This window comes from Sprattus sprattus (assembly GCF_963457725.1).
Source record: "Sprattus sprattus genome assembly, chromosome: 16".
In the NCBI taxonomy this organism is placed as follows: Eukaryota; Metazoa; Chordata; class Actinopteri; order Clupeiformes; family Clupeidae; genus Sprattus; species Sprattus sprattus.
The window spans coordinates 7,023,761-7,038,975 of NC_137914.1; the positions used below are offsets into that span (position 1 = coordinate 7,023,761).

A 15,215-nucleotide genomic window follows, 5' to 3' on the forward strand; every position below is an offset into this window, starting at 1 on the left:
GTCCCAATAAACCAGTCACAGTTTACTTTCCATGTGATGGCATGTCCTATTAAAGGAGGAATAGGTAACTTTCTGGTTGAATATCCTCTCCATATTCAGTCAGGCACACTGATGTGATACACACGCTAATGAGCCCACCACTTGTCCTTCGATCGAGGGGGATGACTCCCCATTGCTGGTTAATTACACCTTTTCACCCCACTATTTTTAAACCTCTTCGCAGGTGTCTGCTAGATTACTGACCGGGCACTTTCGCTCTCATGCTGTATTGAGGTACGAGATTCCTCCACGCTAGCGCACACGGTAGGATGGGCCGAATAACTGGCAACTGTATAAAAAGGGCCTTTGGACGGAGAGAGGCAGTGTGTCTTCCACGGACAGCATCGTCTCATCTACAGGCAGCATCGCAGAATAAGAAAAAAACAACCCCGTGGAGTCATCATGAGTCGAAGCCCAGAAAGGATGTCCTCCTACCGTCGCCACTTCGAGGGCGCTCTATCTGCCTCCTCCTCCTCCTCTCTCCAGGTGCGCGTGTCCAGCCCGTCTCCAACGCGCCGGGACAACCGTACTCGCTCCGCCAGCTACAACCGCAGCGGCACCATGGGACGGAGAGCAGTGTCCGGCTCCCGCCGCGCCAACATGACCGGGTAGGCCTCTATGAACTCTCCACTTCACTTAGGATAACCTAATACTATACCAAAAATGCTAAGGCAACAACACACTGAGTGCCTCGTTGAGCAAAGCATACAACTTGTTACCATATATAACCATATGCTAACCATAGATGTTATGTATTCTTAAATCCCCTATAAAACATAGGCTTTCGAGCTAAATAACTGATGAAATATGGTAATACTCCTCCTCATGTAATATGACTTTTTGCTTTGTCAGTGCTGCCAGCATGGGTGCCCTGTGTGTTGGCATGGGTCTTATGGACCTGGATACCGCGGTTGCTGATAACCAGGCCTTCCTGAGCACCCGTACCAGCGAGAGGCAGGAGATGATCACCCTCAATGATCGTCTGGCTAAATATATTGAGAAGGTAAGAGACCTTCTTTTCTTTCAGCTTTTCCCCAAACCACTCTCCCGTCTTCATCAGTCATCTTTATCCTGATCCTGTGTGTGTGTGTGTGTGTGTGTGTGTGTGTGTGTGTGTGTGATAGGTGCGCACCCTGGAGTCCCAGAACAAGCTGCTGGAGGCAGAGATCGACGCTCTGCAGAACCGCTACACCAAGCCCTCAGGCCTGCGCATGCTGTACGAGGAGCAGCTCCGTGAGATGAAGAGGGTGGCCGACCAGATGAGAGCTCAGAGGGTGAGTAGCACAGACAGGGGGGTGGGGGGTGAGGGGGTCAAATTGGTGAGAGTGTGCAAATGAGTGTGTAGTAGTGGTGCGATGATGAGATGGGGTGTGTTAAGGGGACACAGGAGGCAATAGTTTGGATGTGGATGGTTGTGAGACTAAAAAACACTTGGGTGATTATACATCAGGAAAGCACCTAATAAGTTAATTTAATTTTAAGCTCAAGCTCAGCTAATGACATTTTTTCTCTTTCTCTCCTCTCGTCCTCTCTTATCTTTCTCTACTCCTGCCTGTAGGATATGGCCTTTGCTGCTAAGGGTGCCATGGCTGGTCAGTTGGAGATGTTTAGGGTCAAGTACGAAGAGGCTGTGGAGGCCAGGAAGAAGGCTGAGATGGATATTGAAGTGTTCCGTCCGGTACGGCCCATGCTGTCAGCTTATTTCATCTACTGTACATTTGAGTTCACTTTTGTCTTTACTTTCATATTTGCTCTTCAAACGAACACACGACTACCCAAGTACATGAATGCTTGGAATGTGCATATGCATGAGTGCATGCAGAGCTAGCGCCCAAGGCTAAACCTACAGGAGCCACTCAGCTCCTGTTCGTTGCCTCAGTGTCGCTCACCTCAGGCTTCCAGAAAGTTCCATTTCTTCTTTTGTCTAACTATAGCTATGGCTGTCTGTGATTCTGCTCACCCGTGGTCTCTTCCGAGTTTGCAGTTATTTATCTCTCTCTCATCCCCCTCAGGATGTTGATGCTGCGACAGCTGGCCGTATTGCCCTGGAGAAACAGCTGGACAACCTGCAGTGTGAGCTGGAGTTCCTACAGAGGGTCCACAAGCAGGTACCGTGCACACATACGCACACACCGTCACACACTCACACAGCAGAGTTTGAGGGCTACAGCATAGTATCTCGTTTCTTTAAATAAAAACAGGTATTAGACTTTATGGGTGTCTCAATTTTTGCGCAATGGTAATGGGGGGGACAATTTTTCTCATTGGCAATAGGGGCCCTGCCATGAAGAGTTTTGGAACCACTGATAAGCAGTTTCTGACAATACCATTGGGTTGTTGTTATTGTCTACCTGTAATATCTGCTGTCTTTAGGAAATCGAAGAGCTGATGGCTCAGATCTACAGTGGCATGTCTACAGTGGACGTGGCGTATTCACTGCCTGACCTAGGGTCTGCGCTCAAGGACATCCAAGCACAGTACGACAGCATCGCCGCCAAGAACCTCCAGGTAGTCTGCTCCCCATCATGTTCATTGAATTATGAAACTATTAAAAATGACAATCACAGTTTAACATGGAGATCAGCTTTTAAACATTCAAATCTAGCCAAAAATGAACCAAACTTACATTTTTACTTTGTGGTCTAAATGTAAACATTTAAGTAGTTTGCAAGGTCAGGATTACTTCTATTATTTGACTGTGTTTTGGCAGGAAATGGACGCTTGGTACAAGGACAAATTCCAGGACATTAATAGTTCGACATCGAGGAATGTGCAATCAGTGCGGGGCGTGAGAGAGGAGATCACAGGGGTTAAGAAAGATGTGAGTGATGGCTCTAATTATTATCAGTTTGTCTCGTCTTTAACAGGAGCAATACCACTTTATGGGGTTCATCTGTTTGTCACTCAGTCAGGCTTTGTGAGAATATGTGTGTGTGTGTGTGTGTGTTTGTAGATTCAGAACAAGGAGCGTGAACTGGAGGCTTTGAAAACTAGAAATGAGGGGCTGGAAGCTCGGATCCGCGAGGCCCAGCTACGCTACAAGAAGGAGGAAGAGGACCTCCTTGTGAGTTCTCCCCTTTCGTCGCCACCCTCACCATCACCATCATCATCATCAATACTGCTAGTAACACTGTTCCCAAACTGTTCCCAGGGCCAGCTCAGCCATCTAACACTGACTGATCCTTTGTGTCCCTCAGGCCAAAATTGAGGCTCTGAAGCTGGAGCTGCAGTCCATCAAGACCAAGATTGCCACAATGCTGAAAGAGTACCAGGACCTCCTCAATATCAAGATGGCCTTAGAGATTGAGATCACGACCTACAGGTGAGATCTCTCCTCATGTTATTTCCTCTGATCAGCCCAGTGGCTTTTTGAAGAGAGTATGATAAGTGCACAAAAGACTCACTGCGAAGTTTGACAGCCTGTTACCTACTTATTACCTACAGTCAGCGTAAGGCATGGTTGCCAAACTCATACTTTGTGTTCTGTTTTTGTTTTGCAGGAAATTGATTGAAGGTGAGGACAGTCGCCTGAACACCATGGTGCGTGGCATGTCTCTCATGAGCAGTGGCATGAGCAGTGGCATGAGCAGTGGCGGTATGGGTGCCATGGGTGCTGGCATGGGTGCTGGCATGAGTGGCAGTGGGATGAGTGCTGGTGTGATGAATGGCAGTGCTATGAGTGCGGCTATGGGCACCATGAGTGCCAGTGGCAAAAGTGCCAGTGCCATGAGCGCAAGCATGGGCGCTGGCATGGGCACTGATGTGGCGGGAGGCATGGGGGCCAGTATGAGTGCTGCCATGAGCGCCTCGGCGGCCGGCTTCAGCTCCAACGGGGGCGGCTCTGCCATGGAGATGGGTTCCAAGACCATGTCCTCGTCCAATGGGAAGTCCACGATGGTGTCCTCGTCCAATGGGAAGTCCACAATGGTGTCCTCGTCCAATGGGATGTCTAAGACCGTGTCGTCCTCCGGTGGGGTGATGTCAATGTCAGCCAGCTCAGAGTTCTCCGAGCAGCAGGCGGTGGAGGTGACGGAGAGGAAGACTGTTCTGATCAGGTAAACTCATGTTTATCTGAAGCCTGTGTGTTTGTTTCATATATGTTTAATCTTCACAGACACACACACACACACACACACACACACACACACACACACACACACACACACACACACACACACACACACACACACACACACACACACACACACACACACACACACACACACAAACAAACATACACTCTGTGAGTGTGAGGAAGGAATTTAACCCGTCTTTGTTTGCCTATAGAACAGTTAGGACTGATGAGGACGTGCTACAGAGTGACACACAGGAACGCACCTTTAAAATCTCCGGAGCAGCCGACGACCTGTAGGAAGAGGCGCTACCCCAGAGACCCCTCACCATCCTCATCCTCACCTCCCACCCTCCACCCAAATTAACCTTTAACCTTTTACCTTTCTCCATGGTGCTCTGTCCCATACATGTCCTTCCTCAGTGTCTGTTGGAGCGCCCCCTGCTGTTCCTAACCTGTAAACCTGCTTCATGTCCCTGTGGGTCCTCTGTTCCTATGACACACCAGGCTAAGAAAATAAACAACCCTGCAAATGATTCTTGAGTCTCGAGTCCTGTTTGGTTCAAATAATCCATCTTTCTGAAAAGAACTTGAAGTTTCTTTTAGAGGGATGTAAAACAAGAGTTTAGGTGTTATCTCATATGTGAAGGGTCACATCTACTTATCTATAAGCACAATAAACAGCAGCCACATAGTAACTACAGAATCTTAACAGCCACACTGCATTATTTCAAAACTACAGAAAACATCCTGACCAACTCATCAACTGCCAACCATCCAGCTAAGTACTATAAGTTAGTGCAAGTCATCTGACATACTTATTGCACTGAAAGAACACAGTAAAATACTGACCATTGAGTGGCTAGAGAGTCTGTGTGAAAGTTTATAGCAAATGAAAAAAAAGGTGTGACACCCACATAAATCAGAACCATACCCTGGATATAAACAAAACCAAAACACAATAGAAACCAAATATAACTCCTCCAGACTGCCCAGATCTACTTCAGCCTACCACAATGTAAATTATAACCATGCAAACTATCAAATACATCTAGGTCGCAACACTCCCATATATATACTCTGCACTCATCTGGAGCATTTCCACTATGGGGTGAAACCCACGGCAAACCTGGGACTTGTTTTGTTTCCAGCGCTGAGGCTGAAGCATGGCAATGGCCCAAACAGGAGCAGTTCAGTAGCCTGGTGACACCAGCCTACGTATTTCCGCCTGAATTGATTTCAAGCTCATACTCAGTCTGGCCCAGCCCCATTGACAATCGTTTCCAGAACTCAAAATTTTGCCGGACCAATCAGCGAACAGTTCAGAGCTGTGACGCAAAACTCGCCTTGCCGAGTTGCATGTAGTCCAGCCGAGTTTGTAGTTTAACAGTATAGCAAAAATTGCTACGGAGGAATAGACACGAAAAGCTATCGGAGAAGTTGTCTCAACTCTCGAGAACATCAGAAAATTAAAAGGAGAACAAGAGTATTTTCTTGTAAGTTTTATGATTGGAAAGGACGTCGTAGCTCTTCTCCCAACTCGCTTTGGGAAGAGTTTAATCTACCGAATGCTTACTAAACGTTGCTGATTGGTTAAGGGAACTCCAATGATTTTAAACCTCAAGATAAGCACCCGCCCATCTCAGAAACCAAAATGCATTGGGTTGGCCCAGACTGACTGACGGAATGAAATGGAGTCACAGTCTGGTAACGGCCAGGCTAGCAGTTCAGGCCCTGAGCTCTCTAAAGCGCCTTGAGACAATTGTACTGTTTTGGTGCTATATGAATGAACCTGAATTAAACTGAACTAATTAGGGATGAACTCATGTCTTTTGGAATGGAATACAATGCAACTATCAAACCAGAGAAATTTAAAAACAGATGGGTAGCACTAGTTTAGGTTGCCTAGCAATGGAAATGACTTGGCTTGTATTGGTATAGAGAAACTATCTACGGATAAATCAAAACAAGGATATTGTTTCCAACAATTTCATGACATGTTTAAAGTCGTTTGAACTTATTTTACGTGTACAAGCATGACACTGTTTAGAAGTCTCTAGCATTGATGTTCTCTGTTTGCGAAAGTCCCTGATGTTACATCTCCTAATGGAACAGAAGACCAGGGCTAGTCACCGGCGCTTAGGCCTGAGGAGAAGCCTGGGGCCCCAGTGTTAAACTGGCCATTGACTCTCACCGTGACGTGACCATTGTTTTCAAGTTTCAAGTCTTTTATTGTCAGATGCACAGAAGAACACAGAGTCAGACTGGGCACTGAAATCCTTGACAAGACAGCATACAACAACCTAACATAACATAAATTACCATACATATAAGTACTCTGGACATAAATAACACATATAATAAAAATGTATTAAACCTAGTAAATATACTAAATACATATACAATACAATATGCTAAACATATAATACACATAAAATAACCTATAGTAACCTTATAAACCTATACTAACCTAAAGACAAGTCAAGTGTGGGAGTTACAGGTAGTGCAATATTACCTGTAGTGCAAAGAGTAGATGAAAGTAACAGTGTGTAAAGTAGCGAGTGAGGAAGTGGCGAGAGTGTATCATTGTCCATTTGGAAGCCTGATGACCCTTGAAAAGAAACTGTTCTCCAGTCTCCGGGTACGAGACCCAATGCTACGGTAATGCCTACCAGAAGGCAACAGGCTAAAAAGTCTGAAGGATGGTTGGTAACAGTCTTTTATAATCCTGCCAGCTTTTCTGAGGCATTGTGTATGGTAGGTGTTCTACAGGGCTGGGAGCTCCCTGCGGATGATGAACTCAGCAGTCCGACCACACTGCATGGGACCTTTGGCTGTGCAGCTCCCATACCAGACTGTGATGCGACCAGTCAGGATGCTCTCTATTGTGCATCTATAGATGTTAGTGAGGATGACTGAATCCATGCCAAACTTCTTCAGTCTCCTCAGGAAGAAGAGGCGTTTCCGGGCCGCTTTGACCACCTTGCCCATGTGAGCAGACCAGGTGAAATCATTGCTTATGTTCACCCCGTGGAACCTTTTCCGCTGACCTTTTCCGCTTCGGATCCGTTGATGTGTAGGGGTGCAAACTCCTCCTCCTGCCACCTTCTATAGTCCACAATCATTTAGTTTAACGATGAGATTGGAACTGTGCGTTGCTGCACAGTCATGTGTGAACAAGGAGAATAGTAGGGGACGAGCACAGAGCCCTGGGGGATGCCTGTGTTGGTGATCACTGTGGATGAGGTGCAGTCACCGATTCTCACCACCTGAGGCCTCCCCGTTATGAAGTCGAAGATCCACTTGCATAGGACGGTGTTTAGTCCCAGGTCTACGTGCTTGAAGACGAGTTTGGAGGGGATGGTTTGGAGGATAAGAACTATAGTCAATGAACAGCCTCCTCACATAAGTATTCCCTTAGTCCAGGTGGGAGAGGGCAGTGTGCGTAGTCATGGCGATGGCATCATCTGTAGACCTGTTGGACCAGTATGCAAACTGCATGGAGTCCAGGGTGGGAGGCAGCGAGGGGCAAACGAATGATTGGATAGATTTTCGAAGCACTTCATGATGCCAGAGGTCAGTGCTACCGGGCGATAGTTATTTATGCAGATGACCTTGGTGTTCTTGGGCACAGGGACAATGGTGTCCAAGAACATTGGCCTCGAAGTATACACTCACACGAAAGTCCAGGGCCGCGTGGTGCAGGTGCTTTACCCCTGTCTTTGCACAGCACACAGTCACTTGTGATCAGAGCTCACATTTAACACCATGTATACACACACATGCACACAACAGTGCTTCATAAGGAAAAGTGATTTTGCCCACCTCATACATCTCGCTTGCTATGTGTCAGGTCCAGCTTTGGGAATCTTACCATGGCCGCTGGTTTCCTGGTCCAGTGACTAACTCACTGAGCCAAGGAGGAGGTAGTAGGACCCAAATACAGGACGAGTGGAAATTGTTGCCTTTAATTTATCTTTCAAGAAAAAGATACTCCAAAAAATACACAGAAGATAACGGTGAAATCCAAAGCGTCAAAAGGCAAAGCTCAGAAGGTATCAGAGCAGAGGGCTAAAACAGAGAAGTTGGTTTAAACTAAACACAGGGCTAGTAATCAGTGGCAGCACCAGATATATTTTTCTGCATGTGATATGGGGGAGCTCTGCGTTTTACTGAGGGTACTATGAAATGAGGGTGATAGCCTATGTGTCACATGGTCTCTGTCTCTACTACAACGCCTCACCGCCACACCATTTGTTGCTCCTTCATGAGGTCTTGCTTGTACAAAACCCACTGCAAGCTAACAGACCGCCAAACAATAGGATTACAACTCACTCAAGCAAAACCACAGCACAAGCCTAACTGTACAGTGGTATGTTCGTTTTTGTATATGTTTTAGAATAACTTTCCACAATTACACATATTTATGCAGGAATCAGAATAGCATGAAACTAGAGGGATTTGAAAACCACGAGTCTGCACGGACCATGCCTGAACAGAGGTTTATACGACGCAAGCAATCGAACATGACCCCGCGGCCCGCGCAGTCTTGACATTCTTCCAAAGGCGCAAGTTTGTCCAGGCGGCTGCAATTTTGAAAATTGCCAACCGGAATGCTGTGATCGTGATGCGGGACATATTTCTATGGGGCGCCGTTTGTAAAATGTTGCACGTTCTAAAATCCTGCTCAGTTTTGGCACATTTAGCATTATAATACGGGGGAAAAAGCAAGACAATATTCACATGTCACCTTTTCAAACATTTAGAGAGAAATTGTTGTTTAAGTTGTTGTAAATAAATGTTAATGTTAATGTTAAATGTTATATGTAAATGTTATATATATATATATGTAAATGATAAATGTAAACGTAAATATTAAATATAAACTTAAATGTTTAATGTTATATATAAATGTTAAATATAAGTGTTAAATGTAAATGTAAAATATAAATACTTAAATGTAAACGTAAATGTTAAATGTATATCTAAATGTTAAATGTCCGAATTATGTTCAGTCTACATTTAAGATTTGGCGCCAGAACATTACAATACTTACGGTAATTCGCTCGTGGAGCGGGATGTGGTGTTGGTTGCAGCACTTGTTCCCAATGTAGGTCGGTTTTGGAGAGCCGCCCTAACGCCAGCTGCAACAGCTTTCTCTATAATTAAAGCTAAATCTAATTCATTTGGACTTGCCATCTTGTTGTCTTGTCGTTATCTCGTGAATAAAAGACCGCGCTTTTCTCCATTCAAAAAACCCGTTGCTTCACGAGCGAATTACCGTAAATATTGTAATGTTCTGGCGCCAAATCTTAAATGTAGACTGAACATAATTCGGACATTTAACATTTAGATATACATTTAACATTTACGTTTACATTTAAGTATTTATATTTTACATTTACATTTAACACTTATATTTAACATTTATATATAACATTAAACATTTAAGTTTATATTTAATATTTACGTTTACATTTATCATTTACATATATATATATATATAACATTTACATATAACATTTAACATTAACATTAACATTTATTTACAACAACTTAAACAACAATTTCTCTCTAAATGTTTGAAAAGGTGACATGTGAATATTGTCGTGCTTTTTCCCCTGTATTATAATGCTAAATGTGCCAAAACTGAGCAGGATTTTAGAACGTGCAACATTTTACAAACGGCGCCCCATAAAGTCACGCCATTTTGCGCACGGTGTAACACGAGTTTAAAAAGTAAAGTGTAAAAGTCTTCTGTTTGAATATCCTCTCCATATTCATTCAGACTGATCTGATAAACACTCTAATCAGCCCAGCACTTGTCCTTCGATCGAAGGCGATGACTCCCCGTCGCTTTCTCTTCTCCCCACTATTTTTAAACCTCTTCGCAGGTGTCTGCTAGATTACTAAGCGGTCACTTTCGCTCTCGTGCTGTATTGAGGTACGAGATTCCTCCACTCTAGCGCACACGGTAGGATGGGCCGAATAACTGGCAACTGTATAAAAAGGGTCTCTAGACGGAGAGAGGCAGTGTGTCTTCCACGGACAGCATCGTCTCATCTACAGGCGGCCTCGCAAAATAAGAAAAAACAACCCCGCGGAGTCATCATGAGTCGAAGCCCAGAAAGGATGTCCTCCTACCGTCGCCACTTCGAGGGCGCTCTATCTGCCTCCTCCTCCTCTCTCCAGGTGCGCGTGTCCAGCCGGTCTCCAACGCGCCGGGACAACCGTACTCGCTCTGCCAGCTACAACCGCAGCGCGACCATGGGACAGAGAGCGGTGTCCGGCTCCCGCCGCGCCAACATGAGCGGGTAGGCCTCTATGAACTCTTCACTTCACTTACAGGATAACCTAATACTATACCAAAAATGCTCAGGCAACAACACACTGAGTGCCTCGTTGAGCAAAGCATACAACTTGTTACCATATGCATATATAACCATAGCTAACCATAGATGTTATGTATTCTTAAATCCCGTATAAAACATAGACCTTCGAGTGATGAAATATGGTAATACTCCTCCTCATGTCATACAGTGGTGTAGTCCAGGGTATACGCAGGTATCCGGAGTATACCCACTTATTTTTAAGTCAGCATTGAGTATACCCACTTCTCAAAACAGGGCGTTTATCCTGTGCTCTATGGGCTGCTTAAAAAAATTAAGAGTATACCCACTTCTCCACTGATGTCATATGACTGTTTGCTTTGTCAGTGCTGCCAGTATGGGTGCCCTTTGTGTTGGCATGGGTCTTATGGACCTGGATACCGCGGTTGCTGATAACCAGGCCTTCCTGAGCACCCGTACCAGCGAGAGGCAGGAGATGATCACCCTCAATGACCGTCTGGCTAAATATATTGAGAAGGTAAGAGACCTTCTTTCTTTTCTTTCAGCCTTTCCACTGTTTTCCCCTAACCACTCTCCTGTCTTCATCTGTCATCTTTCTTTATCCTGATCCTGTGTGTGTGTGTGTGTGTGTGTGTGTGTGTGTGTGTGTGTGTGGGATAGGTGCGCACCCTGGAGTCCCAGAACAAGCTGCTGGAGGCAGAGATCGACGCTCTGCAGAACCGCTACACCAAGCCCTCAGGCCTGCGCATGCTGTACGAGGAGCAGCTCCGTGAGATGAAGAGGGTGGCCGACCAGATGAGAGCTCAGAGGGTGAGTAGGACAGACAGGGGGGTGGGGGGTGAGGGGGTCAAATTGGTGAGAGTGTGCAAATGAGTGTGTAGTAGTGGTGTGATGATGAGATGGGGTGTGTTAAGGGGGCAGAGGAGGCAAGAGTTTGGATGTGGATGATTGTGAGACCACACCCCATCGAGTAGCTGATAGCAAAAACACTCCGATGATTAGATCTCATAGCTAGCTTGGCACCCCCCCCAAAAAAGCCTTTGAACACACCACACAGCCCATTTGTAATGGCATTAGTATGGAATACATCAGAAAAGCACAACATGAGTTCATTTAATTATAAGCTCAAGCTCAGCTAATGAAAAATGTTCTCTTCCTCTCCTCTCGTCCTCTCTTATCTTTCTGTACTCCTGCCTGTAGGACATGGCCTTTGCTGCTAAGGGTGCCATGGCTGGTCAGTTGGAGATGTTTAGGGTCAAGTACGAAGAGGCTGTGGAGGCCAGGAAGAAGGCTGAGATGGATATTGAATTGTTCCGTCCGGTACGGCCCACGCTGTCATCTTATTTCATCTACATTTGAGTTCACTTTTGTCTTTACTTTCATATTTGCTCTTCAAATGAACACACAACTTCCCAAGTACATGAATGCTTGGAATGTGCATATGCATGGCTAAACCTACAGGAGCCACTCAGTTCCTGTCGTTGCCTCAGTGTCACTCACCTCAGGCTTCCAGAAAGTTCCATGTCTTCTTTTGTCTAACTATAGCTATGGCTGTCTGTGGTTCTGCTCACCTGTGGTCTCCTCAGAGTTTTCAGTTATTTTTCTCTCCTGCGCCCCCTCAGGATGTTGATGCTGCGACAGCTGGCCGTATTGCCCTGGAGAAACAGCTGGACAACCTGCAGTGTGAGCTGGAGTTCCTACAGAGAGTCCACCATCAGGTACTATGCACACTCACGCACACCCCTTCACACACACACACACACACACACACACACACACACACACACACACACACACACACACACACACACACACACACACACACACACACACACACACTCACACAGCAGAGTTAGAGGGCTACAGCATAGTAGTTTCTTGAAATAACAACTGGTATTAGACATTAGACAATTTTTCTCTCATTGGCAATAGGGGCCCTGCCATGAATAGTTTGGGAACCACTGACCTAAGCCATTTGTGACTATACCATCGGGTTGCTGTTGTTGTTGACCTGTAATATCTGCTGTCCTTAGGAAATCGAAGAGCTGATGGCTCAGATCTACAGTGGCATGTCTACAGTGGACGTGGCGTATTCACTGCCTGACCTAGGGTCTGCGCTCAAGGACATCCAAGCACAGTACGACAGCATCGCCGCCAAGAACCTCCAGGTAGTCTGCTCCCCATCACGCTGAGGCCTGTGTTCAGGAAATGATGAAACTCTTAAAAAATTACAATCACAATTTAACATGGAGATCAGCTTTTAAACATTCAAATCTAGCCAAAAATGAACCAAACTTACATTTTTACTTTGTGGTCATTTAAGTAGTTTGCGAGGTCAGGATTACAACTATTATTTGACTGTGTTTTGGCAGGAAATGGACGCTTGGTACAAGGACAAATTCAAGGACATGAACAGTTCGACATCGAGGCATGTGCAATCAACACGGGGCGTGAGAGAGGAGATCACAGGGGTTAAGAAAGATGTGAGTGATGGCTCTAATTATTATCAGTTTGTCTCGTCTTTAACAGGAGCAATAACACTTTATGGGGTTCATCTGTTTGTCACTTAGTCAGGCTTTGTGAGAATATGTGTGTGTGTGTGTGTGTGTGTGTGTTTGTAGATTCAGAACAAGGAGCGTGAACTGGAGGCTTTGAAAACTAGAAATGAGGCGCTGGAAGCTCAGATCCGCGAGGCCCAGCTACGCCACAAGAAGGAGGAAGAGGACCTCCTTGTGAGTTCTCCCCTTTGGTCACCACCATCACCATCACCATCATCATCATCAATACTGCTAGTAACACTGTTTCCAAACTGTTCCCGGGGCCAGCTCAGCCATCTAACACTGACTGATCCTTTGTGTCCCTCAGGCCAAAATTGAGGCTCTGAAGCTGGAGCTGCAGTCCATCAAGACCAAGATTGCCACAATGCTGAAAGAGTACCAGGACCTCCTCAATATCAAGATGGCCTTAGAGATTGAGATCACGACCTACAGGTGAGATCTCTCCTCATGTTATTTCCTTTGATCAGCCCAGTGTTTTTTTAAGAGAGTATGGAAAGTGCACAAAAGACTCATTTCACATTTTCATGTGTCTATTCTCTGAAATGCTTGACATCCTGTTACCTACTGATTACCTACAGTCAGCGTAAGGCATGGTTGCCAAACTCATACTTTGTGTTCTGTTTTTGTTTTGCAGGAAGTTGATTGAAGGTGAGGACAGTCGCCTGAACACCATGGTGCACGGCATGTCTCTCGTGAACAGTGGCATGAGCAGTGGCATGAGCAGTGGCGGTATGGGTGCCGTGGGTGCTGCCATGGGTGCTGGCATGAGTGGCAGTGGGATGAGTGCTGGTGTGATGAATGGCAGTGCTATGAGTGCGGCTATGGGCACCATGAGTGCCAGTGGCAAAAGTGCCAGTGCCATGAGCGCAAGCATGGGCGCTGGCATGGGCACTGATGTGGCGGGAGGCATGGGGGCCAGTATGAGTGCTGCCATGAGCGCCTCGGCGGCCAGCTTCAGCTCCAACGGGGGCGGCTCTGCCATGGAGATGGGTTCCAAGACCATGTCCTCGTCCAATGGGAAGTCCACGATGGTGTCCTCGTCCAATGGGAAGTCCACAATGGTGTCCTCGTCCAATGGGATGTCTAAGACCGTGTCGTCCTCCGGTGGGGTGATGTCCATGTCAGCCAGCTCAGAGTTCACTGAGGAGCAGGCGGTGGAGATGACGGAGAGGAAGACTGTTCTGATCAGGTAAACTCATGTTTATCTGAAGCCTATGTGTGTTTGTTTCACATATGTTTAATCTTCACACACACACACACACACACACACACGCTCACACAAACACCTACTCTGTGAGTGTGAGGAAGGAATTGAACCCGTCTTTGTTTGCCTATAGAACAGTTAGGACTGATGAGGACGTGCTACAGAGGGACACACAGGAACGCACCTTTAAAATCTCCGGAGCAGCCGACGACCTGTAGGAAGAGGCGCTACCCAAGAGACCCCTCACCATCCTCATCCTCACCTCCCACCCTCCACCCAAATTAACCTTTAACCTTTTACCTTTCTCCATGGTGCTCTGTCCCCTACATGTCCTTCCTCAGTGTCTGTTGGAGCGCCCCCTGCTGTTCCTAACCTGTAAACCTGCTTCATGTCCCTGTGGGTCCTCTGCTCCTATGACACACCAACTAAAGAAAATAAACAAACCTGCAAATGATTCTTGAGTCTCGAGTCCTGTTTGGTTCAAATAATCCATCTTTCTGAAAAGAAATAAAAGTTGTTTTTCGAGGGATGTGAAACAAGAGTATAGGTGTAATCTCATCTACTTATCTACAAGGACATTAAACAGCACCCACATCCCTGACAGATTGTATGCTTCACGATTTTACTGATCAACTGAAAGCCTGGAGTGCATAGGACAGTCTGAAAGAATGAATGAAGGTGGTCCTTGGTGGGGAATCCAAGTAGTTCCAACATAAAAGTCAAAGGTTTTGTTAAACCTGTTAGTGTGTTTAATTCCTACAGAAGATTTAAACAAGGCCAGGTGATGAAGAAACGACAGAGGGGTTATAGATGTCAAGGCTTTGGAAAAAATCTTTTATTGGACAGTTTAAGTAAGGGATAATGTATGGTCCGGAGGTCATTATCCAAAAATAAATCCAGACGGGGGCGAACAGCAACCCGACGCGCAAATTACAATGAGTCTGTTACGTTAAATGACCGGACTACTTGCGGAATGATATGAAAGATGTGAA

At 45.9% G+C, this 15,215-nt stretch overlaps 1 protein-coding gene across 1 annotated transcript; it reads left to right on the forward strand.

Annotated features, from left to right (window-relative positions):
- Positions 1-441: 441 nt before the first annotated feature.
- LOC308377751 (uncharacterized protein) lies at positions 442-14,441 on the forward strand (the record flags this gene model as incomplete). Its single annotated transcript, XM_080854487.1, has 23 exons — positions 442-647; positions 892-1,042; positions 1,164-1,313; positions 1,598-1,717; positions 2,052-2,147; positions 2,413-2,547; positions 2,750-2,860; positions 2,993-3,103; positions 3,237-3,361; positions 3,540-4,094; positions 4,327-4,407; positions 6,884-6,980; positions 10,181-10,425; positions 10,828-10,978; positions 11,122-11,271; positions 11,662-11,781; positions 12,084-12,179; positions 12,495-12,629; positions 12,834-12,944; positions 13,083-13,193; positions 13,327-13,451; positions 13,654-14,208; positions 14,357-14,441. The coding sequence occupies 23 exons, from the start codon at positions 442-444 to the stop codon at positions 14,439-14,441; spliced, it is 3,822 nt and encodes a 1,273-aa protein (XP_080710613.1).
- Positions 14,442-15,215: the final 774 nt, after the last annotated feature.